Raw genomic sequence first — 18,817 nt, 5'->3', positions numbered from 1 at the left:
ATTTCATATTTCCAATCTATGAGGATGGCTGGATAGCCCATATTCAACTGCACTATTTGGTCTTCCATGGGGTCCAGTTGGATGTGAGGCGGGACCACTTCACCGGGTTTTGCGATGAATGAATGAAGCAGGATCTTTAACTTGCATGAGTTGTGACTCTCTCACACGCAAGACCTCCTATTTATGTCCTATCCGAGGGACAGAGTGTTCTGCCTCTTATTAGAGGAGATGGTATGATTACACACAACATTGCTCAGTTACACTCGGGAGTTGAACCCACGTCCTTTTAATCTACCTGTAGGTGCACTACCAACTGAGCCAATCAAATGCAGTGTTACTGCCCTAGTGTGTGTATGTATATATGTGTATGTATGAAAGCACATTTTGATTTAAAGTGAATGTCCATTCCGTATCAAAGCTGATTCATGTTGATAAAGTGATATCAGAGTATCAAAATGGTAGAAGTTTCACCCAACTCAGATACAAAATGTATGTGTTGTAAAATATCTATGGAATTCTGTAGGCCCACTTTTTCAGATCTTTAGAATTTGAAAAACTTTTAAATTCTTTAAGAAAATAAAAGTGCACTCAACTTCTATTTCCAGCACAGCAATGCCTCCGTGATTTCTCATTTTTTATTCAAAATGCATAATTTTGTTTTCCCAAAGCATCTCTACCAAAAAACATTTTTTTCACTCCTAATGCTTTCTGCCAGTGAAAGAAAGCAAGATCCTTAAAATTGAAATGTGTCACAACATGCCTACCAGTGCTTACGTACATTCGTTATAATTCCCAGATATGGCGTTGACTCCGTCAATAACGCAGCACTCGGAGCAGGATGGCAAAATTAGCCTCTGCAACACCGTTTCCCCAGTAGGGGCTGTAAATGCAGATAAAGTTAATTGATTGCAAACATAGTACCCACAGGGGAGTAATTAATAACTGCTTGCAGACATTGTGCAATTATAGGGCAGTTTAGTTACATTACGATCAAGTTCAGCCAAATAGGCCAAAGCAGAGCTATCGATATAGAGGACACTAATCATGTTTAACAATTTTCATGGTTACCAACAGGCTAGCTGTATGAGTAAACAAGAGAAGGTATAGGCAATGTTATAGTTTATTCTCTGTGACAAACATTACAGTTATTTTCTGTGACCGGGAAGAGAATAATGGGTAAATCTGTTATTTCATTGTAGAGAAAATGTCAAAATTATTTTACATATGTGACCCGCTACAACAAAAGGATCCTAAAGTCGCTGACGGCTGAGCCGAGAAAATCGAGTTTGAAGTCACATCATCAAAATTGGTCAAAAAAAATCGGATTTCTGTTTTTTGCATAATTTTGTAGTCTGATGTTTTGTCTATCATCTGCCGAAATTTTGAAGCTAAATGATCAAAGGAAAGGCAAGAAATCAGCGTTTTTCTGGGCCATGGTTTTCCGACTTTCAACGTAACAGAAACGTGTCCGAAGATTTGGATTTAGCGCCGCAGCTAGACTCCACCCCTAGCAATGAGGGAGTGATCTTATTGTTCAGTGCGTGGCATCCTGATTAGTGATTGGTCATGCATAGCCCGCTGGCGCTAAGCTTGAATGAACATCGCGGAGGTCGCTAGGAGCATACCTTCTATTGTCAAGTGTCGGTGAAAACAGTTTTGCCTCCCCTTGATCATGATAGCGTCGGAAGGAAAACCTTGAAGGCATCTTTCTCGAAACTCTGATTTCCACAACCACTTGACATGCACTAATAAAATCATCGATATCTCCGCAACCGAGTACTTTTATGAGTTTTGCTATATATGAAATTAAAGTAGAAGAGTAAGGAAATAATGTCATGCCATTTTCAGAAAATTGTCCTCCCTGACTTTCGGATCCTTTTGTTGTAGCAGGTCACATATGTGACCACCCACCTCAAACCCACAAAGGGTAGGCCAGTATGAATTTCCACTTTTCTACATACACACCTGTTGTTTACAAGGAGTAAGCTGTAAGTTTTGAAATGATCCATAACTTGTCAAAATTGGACCATTATAGCCCATTCAAAAAGTGTATGAAATGAGAGAGCTAGGATTAACAGCACAAATATTCAGAATAATAAACCCCTTTTTCACTTTTGGACTAAAATAAGCTTTGTAGTCTGCTCCAAAACTTTTAAATAACTTGAAAAATGGAAATTACTGTTGTGGATATCTGCAGGATTTTATATATTTATTTGTTTTTCATTCAGTTATTGATTCTTGCTTTAATTTGTTTTTATTTCACTTTGATGTGATTTTTTTTTTTTTAATGGTGATTATTACTGTAACCATTAGGTAGACCATTTGTTCTGTCACATGAGGTCTTGGCCTTTAGTATTCAGGATAGCCACCTGGAATATCATCCTGCACATGACAAATATCATTAGCATGTTTATGTCTGTGATCATTACCTTTGTGAAGTTACCACACAGTTTTTCGGTAATATGAACTAAAATGTACAAGTGCTGGTTCACTGACCACAGATTTATTAGCATGGGTACGGTAACTGTAAAATTGGCTTGCATACTTTCATTGATATGCTCTGGCTGTTTTGTCTTCGTTGTGTCTTTTCCCCAGCACATTCTGCTGGGGCATTTCTGTGTCTTTCAGCGAGCAGCATTCGAAATGCACGCAACAGCACGCTTCGCTCCGTGCAGCTATTCAGGTGGCAAACGAGTGGGCGGGTTGAAGGGGCTGTGGGGAATAGTCTCGATGGTGAGGGGGTGGACTGTGATGGAGGGCAAGAGACCATGTGTCAGCAAACTCGCCGTCTGGTCGACTCAACTCACTAAGTCACAAATGACCTGTACTATTTTTTTTTTAATGTAAAGTTTTCTTTTCTATCGCTGCAGGACTTTTCCTACGTGTAGTCACAAGTGAAGAAACCAGGATGGGAGTATTTCAGTTGTTGTGAAAAAAATGGACAAACTTGATTAAAGAACTTGTTGAAATTTTTAGGCAGACTGCCTTCACAGAGATATTCCATGGTTTCACTTCACTTAAATATACCTCAGGTTTGCCTGAGGCTTGTTGTGACATAGAAAACTACTCCAGTATTAAAAAAAAGATGAGAATTCTTGCATTACAAAAAGATAATTTAAGTGTATCGCAACAAATTTTAAGCACCCCTCCCATGGATGTTATTCCTGTGCACAGACTTTAATGTTGATGGGTGGAAGTACTGTGCATTTTGAGTGGATATAAGTCTAGCAAGTTTCAACATGAGGAGTAATTTCAGCCGTACCTTACATTCAGAATAAAAAGATTGGCAAGCAAGCCAAAAGCGGGCAAGCAACAAGAAAAAGAAAACACACCCACATACAAAATACACACACACACACACACACATACACACACACACATATATACACACAGACTCTCAAAAGTTAGCTAGACTATTAAGTATGGCATCACTTCTCAAAACTCCTGAAGTTCATTCTCAGTTCAGTAGTAGTTTTGCAAGTCTCTAGGTGATCATGGTAAAAGTTGTTTGATTGACATTGTCAGGTTGTATGCACGTAACCTGTTGAAGACGGACTGATTTTGCTACAACACGCATTTCACATAGACACCTGCCCGAGTATACTCGGGACTTGCCCTCAACGTGTTGAACATTCTACTGTCTTCCTCTAGAAATGTACCTCTGTGTTCTGAAGAGCCCCTCTGTCTTTGACCGGATAAAAAAAAAAGAAAAGAAAAGAAAATAACAAAACAAACGAAAAATGCCAATAGCAGGTCATGTAACACACAAGCAAGCGGAACTGGGGGGCGTTTCATCAACGAGTTCGTCGGAGGTTTTCACCGACGAATTTGCTATCAGCCAATCAGACGCAAGGATTTACACTGACAACTGTTAAAAGCTAATGAAATCCTTGGTCTGATTGGCTGATAGCAAATTTGTCGGTGAAATCTCCGACGAACTTGTTGATGAAACACCCCCCTGGTGTATCATATGGTATGTCCCCTTTTTGTGGCCTTGTGGGAGATATGAATAGTATATTACTCAGACTTTTTTGACCCAGAGGAAGTGTAGTGTAATAGGCCTGCCCTAATTAGGTCACTTACACAATACAATTAGGCCAAGTCTGTAATTCTTTGTGTGTGTGTGTGTGTGTGTGTGAAAATTTGATGGAAATATGCAAATGTATATAGACTATGGCATGCATATATGCACCAATAGTACAAAGGCCTGTGCGTAAATCTTTCAGTAAATTGTAGTGTTGCCTATATCTGATGGCGCCGCGTAGGATTTCCTGTGAGCGTTAAGATACAGTAGTGTACATCATTAATTGCCCTGATTTGACAGGTGGACCTGATTTCTGAAAAGGTAGTTCTACAGATGATTCAATACAATTGAATACCATAATAGACTGACCACACACAGATGTGATAGTCCTAATATGCATGCATACATTGCATAATAGTATATATTCAATATTTATGAGTGCGATGGTTCCAAATATTACATGAGCATGCAAGTTTAACCATTCTATTTGACGCAAAGCCAAGTTAAATAGAATTGTTAAACTTGCACTGAATGTAATATTCCGTGCCGTCGCACAAATGACAAAACATTGAATATTTGTTTTATGCAACACATGATATAGGCAGATAGCTGATTCTTCTGGATGTCATGTGACCCGCATTCATTCAATCAGATGGCAAGGATCTATACATGTGTTGTATAAGAAACACTAGCAAAGTCTCGCATGTACGACACAAATGCAAAGACAGGCTCAGGGGTGAAATCTTGAACCTTATTGAGGCACTTAACCCGTTGAGGACGGGCTGATTTTGATACAGCACGCATTTCCCATAGACCCCTGCCCGAGTACTGTATATGCCAAATATTTTGCGAGGTTTTTATTTTCGCGAATTTCGCGAGTCAGGTGCTATTCGTGAAATTAAAGACACGCAAAAATATCGACTCTGATCACATTGTGAGTGTGACGTACGTGTATACATTTCTCCATCTGGTCCAGGACTCCACGATCGCGAATTTAACCACTCGCAAAATCGTCGGGAAGCTTCGATTCACAAAAATTTAGACTCGCGAAATATATGGTGTATACAGTATACTCGGGACTTGTCCTAAACAGGTTAATAAAGAGTGCACTCAAGTGCAATTATGACAAATGTTCATTTATTGCTGTGTAGTGTGTGATTCCAAACTACTGGCATAGGACCTACTACAATTGTACTGTTGCCAGCATCTCCCCTCCCAACTCATCCTGATTCCCAAGTATCCTCTCCCTTTACGTCATAATGAGGAAATGAAGGGACTTCTTTTTTTAATTCAATTGGTGAAACGTCAAGAATGGCATATTTTCATGGGAATCGGGATTTGAGTTTTTCTCATTATTGTGCAGTGTATAGATGCCCACCCTAAGCTAAAATTCTATTAGCTTAATGCCCCTTCCTGATTCATCCCCATATCCCCGCCCCCTGTTCAGATATAAAAACGATAAAAAGGTTTGAGCCACAGATTGAGGAAGTGTGTGTTACAGTTTAATAGGAACAGAAACCACATTTCATTTGCAGGCAAAATTTGATATATTCCCAGGTTGACATGTGTATTTGATATGACCAGTGGGCTCATTCATCGGGATGGACTTCTCTTGATGAGAAGATTGTACAGAAAGTTGAAATGTGTAGTGGGTGAAAAAGCTTGAATGGGAACCCCATTTCCAAGCATTCCAGAGCCGCCCACGAGTGCTCCATACATGTGTACCTCGATCCCACCCCTCTCATTAAATCTTTTGACTGTAATATATCCGTGCTTTTGGCTTGTGTATGTATGGAGGAGTTTCCCACCTATCAGAACAGACATATGGGAAAGATACCCATTCTAAGAATACATTCAAGTCACGCAAAATGATTGTGTTTCTATAATGATAATGTTTGAGATCTGTTCTTTAGACTGCAGGTGTAATGTCATGCCTACAAGGATGTACACTGTACATTGTACAAGGGTAAACTCTCCATTTTGGTGAAACAAGGGCTTTTTACACTTGTAAATTTTTGCTTAGTCCCGTACCAACGGTGGGGCTAAGGGGGGGCCTTAGCCCCACCGTTGGTACGGGACTATCCTTAGCCCACTTTCTGTTTACACTCGTTTTTGCCAAAGTGGGCTAGCCCCACCGATAATCCCGCACTATCTCGCCCTGCAAAATAGCAGGGTTAGCACCGCAATTGCAGTGCCAAGCAAGTGAGTGTAAACAGAACGAAAAAATAATCCGGGGCTAAGCGACGGAGACGAAGTCCGACCCCTACTGACCAATCAGAAACGAGGTAATCAAGTGCTGCCGGTGCGTGCGTGTACGTGTACAGTGCACAGCGTAATCATGAATATTCCTGTGGTGTGGAAAGTGCGGGGCTAAGAAATACGAGTGTAAAAAGGTTAGTTTTCTCCTTAGCCTCGGACAAGAGATAGTACGGGACTAATTGGCCAGTGTAAAAAGCTGAAAAAATTGATACGGTACTAATGATAGTCCTGGGTCAGAGAAAGTCCGGGGTTAAGAAACACAAGTGTAAAAAGGGCTACAGAGTACTAACTTGAGCAGTACATCTGCTATTGTAAGAAGAGTTCTGCATTGCTGCATATCAAACAGGTTGTGTTGGGATTCATCATTTACATGATTATAATATTGCCTGCCTTACTCCCCTTACTCCATGCTGTAGCACTTTAAAGGGATGATGTAGTATTGGTTATATACCTTAAAGGGAGTGTACAGTTCTGGTTGAGGTGAGAATTTAGCTTTTAACATTTTGCGAGATATTCAGAAACCACTCCATGTCAAAGAGCATGCAATTCTAAGGTGTATCAAAAGTTTATTTGATGAATATCAGTTTTGAAATGGCTAAGATATATTCAAAAACAAGGTGAAACAAAGAGATCCTAATAAAAGGCGTGGCCTGTCGCTTTTTATTATTATCACTTTTTTTTTATATTTCAGCCATTTGAAAACCAAATATCATCAAATAAACGTTGAATCCTTCTTAAGATTACATGCTCTTTCATATTTCATAAGAGGTTTCTCATTATCTCACTTAGGAATGTTCAAAACATCAATCCCCACCTCAACCAGTATTGTACAGTCCCTATAAGATTGAGCTTTCAACATTTTGCAAGATACTGAAGAAACAATTTGTGAAATGTGAAAGAGCATGCAATTCTAAGAGGAATTCAAAGCTTATTTTATGAAAATTGGTCTTGAAATGGCTGAGATCGGAGATATCCTGAAACAAAGTAAAACAAAGGGATCCTAATAAAAAGTGGGTCCCACCTTTTAAACATGATTCCCCTACAAGACTTCCTGAAATGTACACCAACTTTTTAGGGTCATCTATATTTTGACTGTTTTATGTTGAGTAAATGTACATGTAAGCTAAAATCTCAATTGAGAGACTGCCCTCTGTTGCTGTATCTTGAGACACCTAGTCATTTCCTCCCTTTCCCTCAAATGTACATGTCATTCATCACATTGTGATTCCTGCCATTTTCAGAGGTCACCTAGTAATGGAGACCAACACGTACCCCCTACCAGTCAAACTCTTTGAAGGAACAGTGACGAAGTATGGCTGGGGTTACCAGATTTCTGTAGGCCTATCTGGCATCAGTGCGGAATTCTTTATTGATGCGAATGCTCAAAGCAATCAGTAGACACCGGGCCCCCAAATTTCAGAATCCTAATGTACTGAAATCAACTTTAGAATTAATACTGTAAACGTCAATTTTTTTGCGTGATTAACTTTTTGCGTGGCTCAAAGCAGCTCAAAAAACGTATTCGCGGGTTGTTGAATTCACGCTGCGCAATTGTCAACCCATTTACGATGTGCGGAGAAAGTTGTGAAAATATTTTCGCGTGTTTTAGAATTCGCACTAGCCAGAAGTAGTGCAAACTGCGCAAAAATTAATGTATTGTGAAAATTTCTGTGTTTACAGTAGATGGAGAGGCATTGCTCATGCATTATGTTGCAGAATATAGGATATGTATCGTTGAATGTCGTAAAGTAATTTAGACTTGTGTAGCACGATCTCTCAGATGAAAATGCCTGAGTCTTATGTCTGTCATTTGGTTACGAGCCTTGACAACACAACTTTTAACCCTTGACCCTTGGGATCCACTGGGGAAGTACTCTCTGTCATCAGCAGAATGGAGACGAATGTCAGGTCACTTTAGCGGTCCCATGTGTACACTTTGACGTATTGCTCCAGGAGCATTAGGACGTGCACACACCCACTCCCACACACAATATGTCATGGAAATGCCAGGGTGTGGGTTACTAAAGTTTAACTCCACGTCCGCCTTCTACACTGAAAGTCCTTTGCACTACGGTATCCATGTGTTTGCATTTTCTGAAACGAAGCGTTTGTTGTGCTTCGCCATTTCCGCTGACTTTAAGGAAATTATGCTCCAGCCTTTTGGCTTCATCAGAGCTAGTACATCGACAAGGATGGGTGCTGGGATCAGAGCCATTCCCTCCCACGATGCCTGCCCGTTTTTTTTTTTTTTTTTCTTTCTTTCTTTCTTTCTTTCTTTATTTTCTGAGCAGGGAAGCTGTTGGATGTGTCAGACAGCTTTTCTCCTTTTTGTCCCTTTTTTGTATGTCTATTTTCTGTCCATGGTAGGATGATGCATTTCTTTGTCTGGTCTGCCAATAGGGCTCTTGGCAGTGCTTGCTTTCAATCAGCCCAGCTGTCTCCGTTCCAGAGTGACACAAGTTGACGAATCTGGCCCAGGAGGAGATTGTGAATGGTACTTGTTTGTTAGGCCAATAATGAAAACTGTGTGTTATTACGCACTACTTGGGCATTGTATTTTGCAGTTACACGTACACAAACTCACATTCATTGTAATGTGCCAAATATCGTAGACATGGGATAATTAAAGGCAACAGTATGATTTTTGGAAGCTGTGCGTCATGCTGTAACAACTCAGAAACAGTTTTGGCTTTCTTTCATGCTAAGAAAGGAGTCTTCATGTGATGATTGAATAGTACATGGTTCAGACCAGGATACTGCCACAGATGAACATATTTGTTATAAAATTTCTGGCATGGCATCTTTCTATGCAGAGATACTACTGCTAGGTAGAATTACACACCCGTGTAATCACTGCCCTTGAAACAATATTTAGTAAATTTCTAAAGGCCTCTATAATGTTGTTGTTGTTGTTGAGGAGGCGTGGGATTTTTTTGCATAACCAACAATTAAGGATGGGATTTCCCCAATTGATACCTCCCCATATAAAGTTTAGGAGTCAGTACTTTAAAAGTAGGTATATGACCTCATTTAGCAGAGGATCACAGGAAGGAAAGGAATACAGATGGGCATATTACTCAAGCTGTAGCTTCACATGATCCAATTTGAGAACAATAGCAGTCATTTTCTGAAAGAGATATGTACTTGAGGTATCCAACAGTTTTGTTTGTTTGAAGACCCTGATACACCTGCAGCAGTCACAAAAAAAGGGGGGGGGGCAAGCCTACACCTGTAGTAGTCACAAAAAAAGGGGGGAAGGCAAGCATTTAAAGGAGAATGATACTCCAATATAGATGCAGTTTATTTGCAGCAATATTAGTAGAACATATCTGTAAAGTTTGAGGAAGTATTATTTGATGATAATACCGTAATATTCATAAAGCGCTTATCACATGAAAACGTCTCAGAGCGCTGAGAAGAAACAGGGATAGGAAAGAAGAAGGCACAGATACAGGGTGTTCAAACATAATAGCAATTAACAGCTGGATATATGCTGAGACACAAGACTATTATATAGATGAACTGAGAAGTTTTTAGCATGGATTTGAAGTTTTCTGTTGAGTTTGTTTCATAAATACATTCCGGTAGATTATTTCACAGCTGAGGGGATGCTGACTGAAAAGATGGTGAGCTGATGTCCATAAGATTGGGTAGTGATGGGAGGAACCGATCAAAAGTTGTGAATTTTTAAAATTTCGCTGCCGCCACTGCTTGGATGAAAAGACCACAACATTTCATGACATCATTGCAGAGCATCCATTTAAGAAATACAAAGAGAATTCAACATACATGTACTTTCATTTTTCTAGCTAGATGGAGGAACACTTTATTTCTGTCAGAAAGCAGGGGAAATTATGTACCATAAACATGTTTCAGTAACAACTGAAGAGAATTTGTACTTTTCATAAAAGTGAAATTAAACTAGGTTAAAGTAAGAAGACATGTTTTGAACTTTATAGACTCTAGTAAAAGGGAAGTATTAAAAGTTGTTTCTGTTTCTTTGCCAATTAGACATATATATTGATTGCTGGTATATTGCAGATTTATCATAAAAGTGAATCATTACAAATGCCATGGCATATCAATGCATCTTTAATCATGAATCACACAGATCACATTAATTTATCCTCTGTCACCGGTGAGACAAAACACATCCTTTTTCATGGTGAATGTAACCCCTTACAAATGGGGCAAATTAATGGTCAGGTGGGGTGTGCGTCTGATTCAGCCCTCGGTCCGACTGAGATTTTGCAGCCTGGCAGCTCCGCCGGGTTCAGGAAATTTGAGCCGCGGCAGGGGGATAATTCGGCACGTGTCATCCCTTGATTGGACCCCCGCTTTTCACCTGATACACCCTGACCCCCCTCGGCCGCTGCATGGGGCCCCTGGAGTCCAGGAAGTTGACATACAGAGACTTTTGGGGTCACGCTGGTTACTCTGGGACCTATGACACCCCATTCCTTGCCTCCCATCTCCACCCCCTATCATGGATATATTGTTTAGCAGACACAATGTCTGTATATATATCCATTTATACTTGTTTGGTCTAGGGTATACATGAGGGGATTTTTGGTCAACTTTGTAATATATGTGACCCTGCACCACAAAACACACAAAAAGTTGCCAGAATGGATTTTTAGTTAAGGGCAGATTCTGAAAGAGCAGACTCTAAGCTTTAAAATGATGTATAACTCAATTCAAATGGATTCTCCTAACCTATATAAATATTGTAAAGAAAGCACACACTCTAGAAAGGCTTGAACTGAGAAAAGAGGCTGTGAAGTACAGGGTCTTTTCAAGTGCCAAATCTTTAGTACGCCGTGCACCTGTGCCACGAATGGGACAACAACAAAAAATTGATGTAAACCACTATAGCAACAATAATGAAGAGATTATCAAATTAAATTGAAATTGAGCATGCCCTATTAACACATTCTGTTCATAATAAATGTTAACTTTCAAAGCAGTAGCATCATCCTTTCAAAAGTTATTAGAGTTGAAAGTGAAGAGTGTGCAAAGGATTTTCAAGAAATCAAAAGGGGCCTCTAAGAAAAACCTGATCACACTACTTTACCAAAAAAGGGTTGTAGAAAAACTGCTGAAACCCACTTTCCCATTTAATTTATGATCCCAAACTTAGGGATAATGTAGAAGAAGAATAGCTGTTTCAGAAAATATGGAAAACTCAACATTGATTCGGTTGACCCAATTTACCTTTCTTGAGTCCTCACATAAAATCAAGGTGTGCGACTTTTTGTTTGTTTTGTGATGCATGGTCACATATGTACTCTTTTTGCCATTTCAGTTTTATGTAGTTGTTAGAGGTTACCATGTAAAGTTGAATGCAGAATCTGTGGCAGTTGAATAGAACCAATCCTTTTTGCTTCTTGGCTTGGCGTACTTGTATGCAAGCAAGAATGTATACAAATAATTCATTATAGTGCATATATTTTGCAATAAGGTACCATAGTATAGTTTATCAGATTTTAGTGAGCACAGCAATGGGCATAAAATACATTAAGCTTTACAGTCAGGCACTATAAACCAGCCTGCTGATTTCTAACTACATTTTTCTTGGCCGAATTGAAACTGCAGAAATTATGAATCAATGTGATAGAAGAGTTATATTTACTGAGTATTATTTACTAGTCACATAGAATTGCCAGAGGGACAGTTCACTCTTGTTTTTAACCAAAACATATGCGACTGAAATAGGAGGCGAGTACATATGAGAAAGAAATAGGAGGCGAGTACACCAAGAGTGCATGACATATTAAGACTTTAAATGCAGGGTGCCATTAACCAAGTTTAGCACTTGCCTCGGGCTACAGAAATTTGTTCCTGGGCAGGTGAAGGGTAAGAGCACATAGGAAGCTGGGCTTTTCTACCACAGCATGAACTTTGCTCATTTAGAACAACACAGAAAGGTCTGAACATGGGCACCCTATAACTCACCTTTGCACTGATACTTCTTAGACTCAGTTATGTTTAATTTTATTTTAGATTTCAGGGGAAACTAATTTATGACAAGTTGACCATGGGCATTCTTTTCAGAGGCTGCCATCAAAATCAAGCTTTTACTTTATGATGGTGGCTTTCTGCATTTTTTTGTAATAATTTGATTTCATAATTAATGATTTTTCAACTGTATGATTAGTATACATTATTTTTCAATGTGTTATTATTTTTTGAACATATCTTTGTAGTTTTTTTTTTCTATTTTGTTAAAAGAAATACAGAAATCTAATCAAATCAAATCAAAATGAAGCAACGTATAGATCTGAAAGTTTTAAGCACTGATGGTTAGAGGTATATTGATAACATCCTTCAATATTGCAGACATTACTTGTATCTACACTTCTTTGCATTGTTGTGGTTGCTGATGTTTTTGATGCTGATGACCACGTTTTGACTCAATGCCATATCAAGCATGTGAAGATAAACTGTTTTTGTAAGACTCATGTTCTTGAAAAACATACTGTAAAACACGATATATTCGCCGCATGAAAATTTCGCGAATTGGAGCCGACGGCCTTTCTCGCAGCATGAAATTTTCGCAAATTGCCACAGGCATCCAATGCATATTGTGTAGGCAAGAACTTTCGTGTGCATTTTAATTTCGCGGATGTTGGCGCTCACGAAATTCGCAAAATTAAAATGCACACGAACATTCCTTGTTTTACGGTAAGTACATGTAGTTGAATCTAACAGGATCTTAAATTTGAACTTGAACTTGAACTTGAACTTTATTCTGTTTCATTTAAAAAACATATAATTTGTACAATGACAAACTGAGGACAGTAAACGAGTACATGAACATGAATAAATGCTTCTTTTAATTATATATAGGATTGGCTATAAGAGATATACGTGTATTTGAGGCAGTTTTGAATTTGTTTAAATATTATCTTATTAATGGAAAATTGAGCAAAGAAAATGGGATTCCATCGAGATTCGAACCCGAGACCTCCGGATTGCTAGCCCTGTGCTCTACTGACTGAGCTATAGAAAGCTCTAGTTCAGCGTTCGTCCCAGAAACCCTAAATCTCAATGCTCGATTGGTCAGAAGCTATAGCAAGAAAATGGGATTCCATCATCAGAGTGTATTGTGAAAATGATATGAAATGACTTGTGAGTAAACTGTGACTCCCAGGATGTTTTCTTTTTCACAAGGAGAAGTAATGGATGATATTTCTTGTGCATTTTTCTCATTCACAGATGAGGTTATCTTCCTTTCAAAGCAAGCCCAATACCCTGGGACGAAACCACAGGTGAGATTAAATATTTCGGCATGTTTTTCACTTCTTTTTCTATTTGATAAAATAACAGCATTTACATGTACTGTTTTATTCCAAAAGTTGAAATGCACCAGCACTAAAACTAACACCAGTGAGACCTGTGTGAATGAAATCGTGACTGAAATGTAAAAAGCTGAACCAAGTGTATATTTCTATGTATTCTCCTTTCCATGAACTTATGATGCATATGTGACCGTGCACCTCAAAACGAACAAAAAGTCGCACACACTGATTTTGCGTGAGGACTGAAAATAAGTGAAATGGGTCAACCTATCCGAACTTGACTTTTTCATATTTTCTGAAAGAGCGGTTCTTCTTTTACATTATGCTAAAATTTGGTATCATAAAACGGGCAGGAAAGTGTGTTTTATTTTAGCAGTTTATATCGACCATTTTTGGTAGAATAGTGTGATTAGGTGTGTCTTTAGAATCCCTTTTTCATTTCTGAAAAACCTTGTCCACACTCTTCACTTTCAACTCTAATAACTTTTACAAGGATAGTGCTACTGCTTTGAAAGTTGGCATTAATTATGGACGGTATGTGTTAATGAGGCATGCTTAATTTCAGTTTAATCTGATAATCCCTTCATTGTTGTTACTCTGGTGGTTTACTTCCTGTTTTTTGTCCCATTCATCGCACAGCCAGCACGGTTTGGTAAAGATTAAGCGCTTGAATAGACACTGTACTTCAGAGCCTCTTTTCTCAGTTCACACTTTTCCTGAATTTGTGCTTTCTTTCCAGTATTTAGATAGGTTAGGAGAGTCCATTTGATTTGAGTTATACATCATTTTAAAGCTTAACGTCTGCTCTTTCAGAATATGGTCTTAACTAAAAATTCCTGACTGGCGACTTTTTGTTTGTTTTGAGGTGCAGGGTCACATATGGTAGATTGCTGCAGATACATTGTAGCTTGTAACACTGTGGAGTCAGAGGTGCACATCTCAAGTAGATGTGGAATTTTCATTGTTCTCTTTGATGGCTTCTAATATTTTATGAGTTAGTGGATGAAAGCTGGAAACCATCTTCACAAGCTTCACGCACAGAAATGAATGCTACACAAAAGTCATGGCAGTAATGATAGCGATGTCACATTTTAAATAGAAATTTATATGAGAGTTGATATTCAGTTTGCCAGTGCCAGCTGTGGGTTCAGTGAGGAAAAGAGGCAGACTTTAATCTTCATTTTACTGAATAACTTGTTTGCGTTAACTTGTTTTCTTGTTTGATACAGTACTGTTATAAATACAAAAGTATTTTCTTTTGTGGTTTGTTTTTGTTTTCAGTAGGAATACCAAGTATTCAATTTATGGAGCTCTAAACAAAGTGTGAATAAACCACTGAGTGGTGTGTTAAAACAAACAGTTGAGAGTTTGCACCAGATTGGGTTATTAGAAAGAGGATATGGCATCATGGCATGTGTCAGGAAATGTGACATGTTACCAAATTCTATGTACCCACAGTTTTGAGTTGATTGAGAAAAAACCCCAGTGCAGTTTCAGTAATTCAGTTGTTCAAATGCAATCATATTATAAGTATGGTACATGTACTTGTAACTTCAGGTTACAAGAGATAATGTTCTTGCCACTGCTGCAGAAGTGGATATTGTTGCGGTGCTGAAATTTTCATGCATTTCCGGCAACCAGAAGTTATCACGAAAATAAAACCACGCGAATATTTTTGCTTGCTATATGTTGCAGTAGTTCATGTCTTGATTCTGTGGAATTAAAAACATGTGAAACTAATCTTACCCAGTCGAGCACAAAAAATTACTCACACAAAAATATCCACTTTAACAGTATTGCGTGGAAGCAAAGAAAACACTGATCTAGGCAGGAAGTTTGATGGACAGATGTCAGTATCAGATCATACATAGTAAACTGATGATAATATAGTCAATAGTGCCATCACAAAAGAAACTGTAGATATTTGCGTGAAATCGCAGTTGTGCCCTTTGACTCATCAGAACAATAAAACAGCAACCTGAAACCGGAAATGTAGATGCGCTCTTGAAAAATCTCAGATTTATCGGAGTCGACAAATTGTTACTCCTGACTACCAAGGTGCATGTGATAATAAAAGTCAAGTATTGGTTTTGACAAGCCAGATACCGATCTTGTTGTTTCACGCCAGTCCCCCGCCCTCGAGCCCCGCAGCGGGAGCATTGTTTTCTTACTGAAATGATGCCAATTTGCCTCTGACAGACCAGGTGGCGCAGTGTAATAGGGGTCGTGTTGCGTTTGCCCTCACACGACTGGAGTTTCCGCTAGCCCTTTGCATTCAGAGCAAAGAGTTTGGTCATGTGTGGTGATTTTGTGCTTCTAGCAACTTTAACATAGGCGCTCAAATCTCACTAGTCAATTACTCGCTCAATCTGAGAGGGAACGGGTTTTGAGGAACCCTGTGAATGAACCAATTTTATTCCAGCCAGTTTGGTAAATTGCATTTTGATCTCCACTTTTAGGGGAACATTCGCCCTGTCTGAGTTGCTTTGATAGTCGGAAGGGGAAACCAGACATTTAGGAGATACTGATACGATACCTACGTTGTATGCTTCTGTGATACTTGTACAATCGCAAGCATGAAGCTAATGTTCTTCTTCTAGTGCCAACACCAATTCAAATCAGATGAATGCATGAATAAATTGTGTATTTAAATGTTTAGTTACATATATTCTGTATTTAAAAAAAAAAGTCTTTGTGAATAGAGTTTTCCACTGATGGAGAGTGCTTCATGTAGAAATGCAATTCAACGGACATGTTGATGATTTTCCCATTCATAAGTTGTGTGCTCATCTTTGAGATATATGTGCCCATTTCTAGTACACCTGTGTGCAAATACAAATTGATGACAGAAATGATTTTCTCAATCAGAAATTTCTAAAAGGTTGAAATTTACAAATGATAATCCATTTATAAGACCAAAGGATTGACTTTTTTATTTCAAATGACAGATATGATATAGTGCTTTGGAAACATCTTCATTTTGATGGAATTAGTGTTCATTTTGATTTAAAAGCTGTCAGACATTGTACAGATTGTGCAGTGATTTGAAAATCACTCCCCAACTTTATTTGCAATGCATCCTGATTTGCTGAAATCCTACAAATGTGTGTCGCAAGTGTTTGTGTGAAAGCCAAACCTTGCTTTTGATGGGCGAGTCATTGGCTGCCATACAAAATGATTTCTTGGCTTGATTCAATTTGAGCTGGCATTCAACAGTGGCAGATTGTTGGCAGGCTACCACTATGAAACCTATCAAAGTTCTTCGAAGTCCATTTCACGTCACACTGTCCGTCTGCCAGTTTGATGTAAATGCATTCAGCTGTGTGTAAACATGTCCCTGTGTAGGATTCGTCGCACAGATCCTGCTTTGCAAACTGACATTGCTTTATGAATAGAGTGAGCTTGTATGGGCTCAAAGAAGAATTTGTTCTCCATATTTATTTTTTGATAGTTATTTTGTAGTTTCTGTGTGTAATGCCACGTAGGCCTGTCCTAATATGCATCCAAGAAAGTAATTATCCAATCAGAATTTGTCTATTAAGATGATTGACAACCTTGAATGCATTTTCTTTATTACTGGGATGTTTCGGTTTCTGAGATTAAGCTGTACCATCCTAAAATGAGCTACATTTATTATGAGATAATGAACATGAGATTGAATGTAAGACTATTTCTAAATGCAGGAGGTCACAGTCTAATTGATGGATGGCACATATAACTGTTAAAAAAAGAAGGCAAGTCAGTTCAAAATAACAACTCTAATCCAGCAAACTAAAAAGGAAGACCCAAATCAGCATGGATAACTCTTGGCAATAGATTGACACACAGCGAGTGAGATGGAATAAATACAGTTTTACTCTAAAAACACGAGTATAAAATGAGCAAAAACATCACTAATACATGAAGGCCATCTTTTGCCCCCCCCCCCCCCTTACAAAAAAAAAAAAGAAAAAAGAAAAAAAGAGAACAGATGAATAGGATCAAACAGTAAATGTCTCGGGGATATTAAATTTAGGATATGAGTCACTTATTCAATGAAATGGGCCCCACTACACTCATGCGCCACCCGCCCAAGGCACAGAGTTCAGCCTTCGGTTCAGAGAGAGTCGTGTCACTTCACACTTTGCTTGCATTGCTCCAAGTAAGAGTGCATCTCCTTATGGTTTCTTAACATACTTGGCATGCCAAACACCATGAGTTACATAGATAACCAAGTACAAGTCTTTAATTTTGGACACAAAAATCCTCTTTGGTCCAGTGCAATTCATTTCTAAAAATAGACTGATCAGATGAGTGAAAAGTCTTGGTTGTGTTCATCACAGATGCAGATACAGAAGTTCTTTATTAGTCTTCCAACAAAGAACAAGAGATAGTAGCCATCCAGGTGTGAAAAAAATGCCAAACAAATCAAGGCATTTACATTTTGGACATGATACATAAAAAGAGGGCAGGGGAGTCTAAGCATTAGGAATTGAGATTTGCATGATTACCAATGATCCTAGGTGTGATCATTACATGGTCAGCCAGATATTTACAACACACATACAGTATTCTATCAGATCTACAATGAATTGCAACTTCTTGTAATATGATGTCAAAAGACTTGATAGTAGTAGTAGTTTGCTGTTGTAGCAGGGCAGTCATCCTGTCTTTAGGACACACTGTAAAAAAAAAAGAAAAAAATTGACTTGTATACAGTGTAGCTAGATACTGTAGGTCAGTGCATGTACGTTTTTGGCCTGATTTCATTAGTGCTCTTGGTCTGTACAAATCATCCAAATAGATGTACATGTATGTTGGATTCTAGAAAGTCACCGTCAAGCCTTCATACGCTGAAATCTGAAAGTTATGTCAGAAAATATTTGACCAACCAATCACCTTCATGTACATGATGTAACACAGTTACTTTTGTCATTCTGTTTCTTATGCATCAGTTCTAATTAGTTAGTAAACTGCATCTACCGAACATTACTTCAGGAGAACACTAAATGTATATTTTTGGATTGATATCTTAGCATGGATCCTGTTCTATTTCAAAGTCAATGTCTGTCAGTTTTGCTGCTGTCCAGATTTGGGACAAAGAATCTGATGCTATTTATTTCTGATTATTCTAATGCACTATGACCTCATGTCCTGATTTGTTACACAAGGGTTATATCATAGTCATTTCCAGGTACAGAGGGAAGGAAAAGAAATGAACATTGCCTAAATAATTCTAGTGCTTTTATAGAGC

General features: G+C 38.5%; 1 protein-coding gene across 1 annotated transcript in view; it reads left to right on the top strand.

The window, feature by feature from the left end:
- The window catches only part of LOC140241185 (cation channel sperm-associated auxiliary subunit beta-like), a 282,231-nt gene that overhangs the window by 26,308 nt on the left and 237,106 nt on the right, over window positions 1-18,817 (top strand). The window contains exon 10 of the mRNA XM_072320944.1: window positions 13,502-13,554. Coding sequence (XP_072177045.1) covers window positions 13,502-13,554 — 53 coding nt within the window. The remainder of the gene's footprint in view (window positions 1-13,501; window positions 13,555-18,817) is intronic.

This window comes from Diadema setosum, chromosome 17 (assembly GCF_964275005.1).
Source record: "Diadema setosum chromosome 17, eeDiaSeto1, whole genome shotgun sequence".
In the NCBI taxonomy this organism is placed as follows: domain Eukaryota; kingdom Metazoa; phylum Echinodermata; class Echinoidea; order Diadematoida; family Diadematidae; genus Diadema; species Diadema setosum.
The sequence above is the reverse complement of the archived record's forward strand: the minus strand, read 5'-3'. Positions and strand labels throughout refer to the sequence as shown.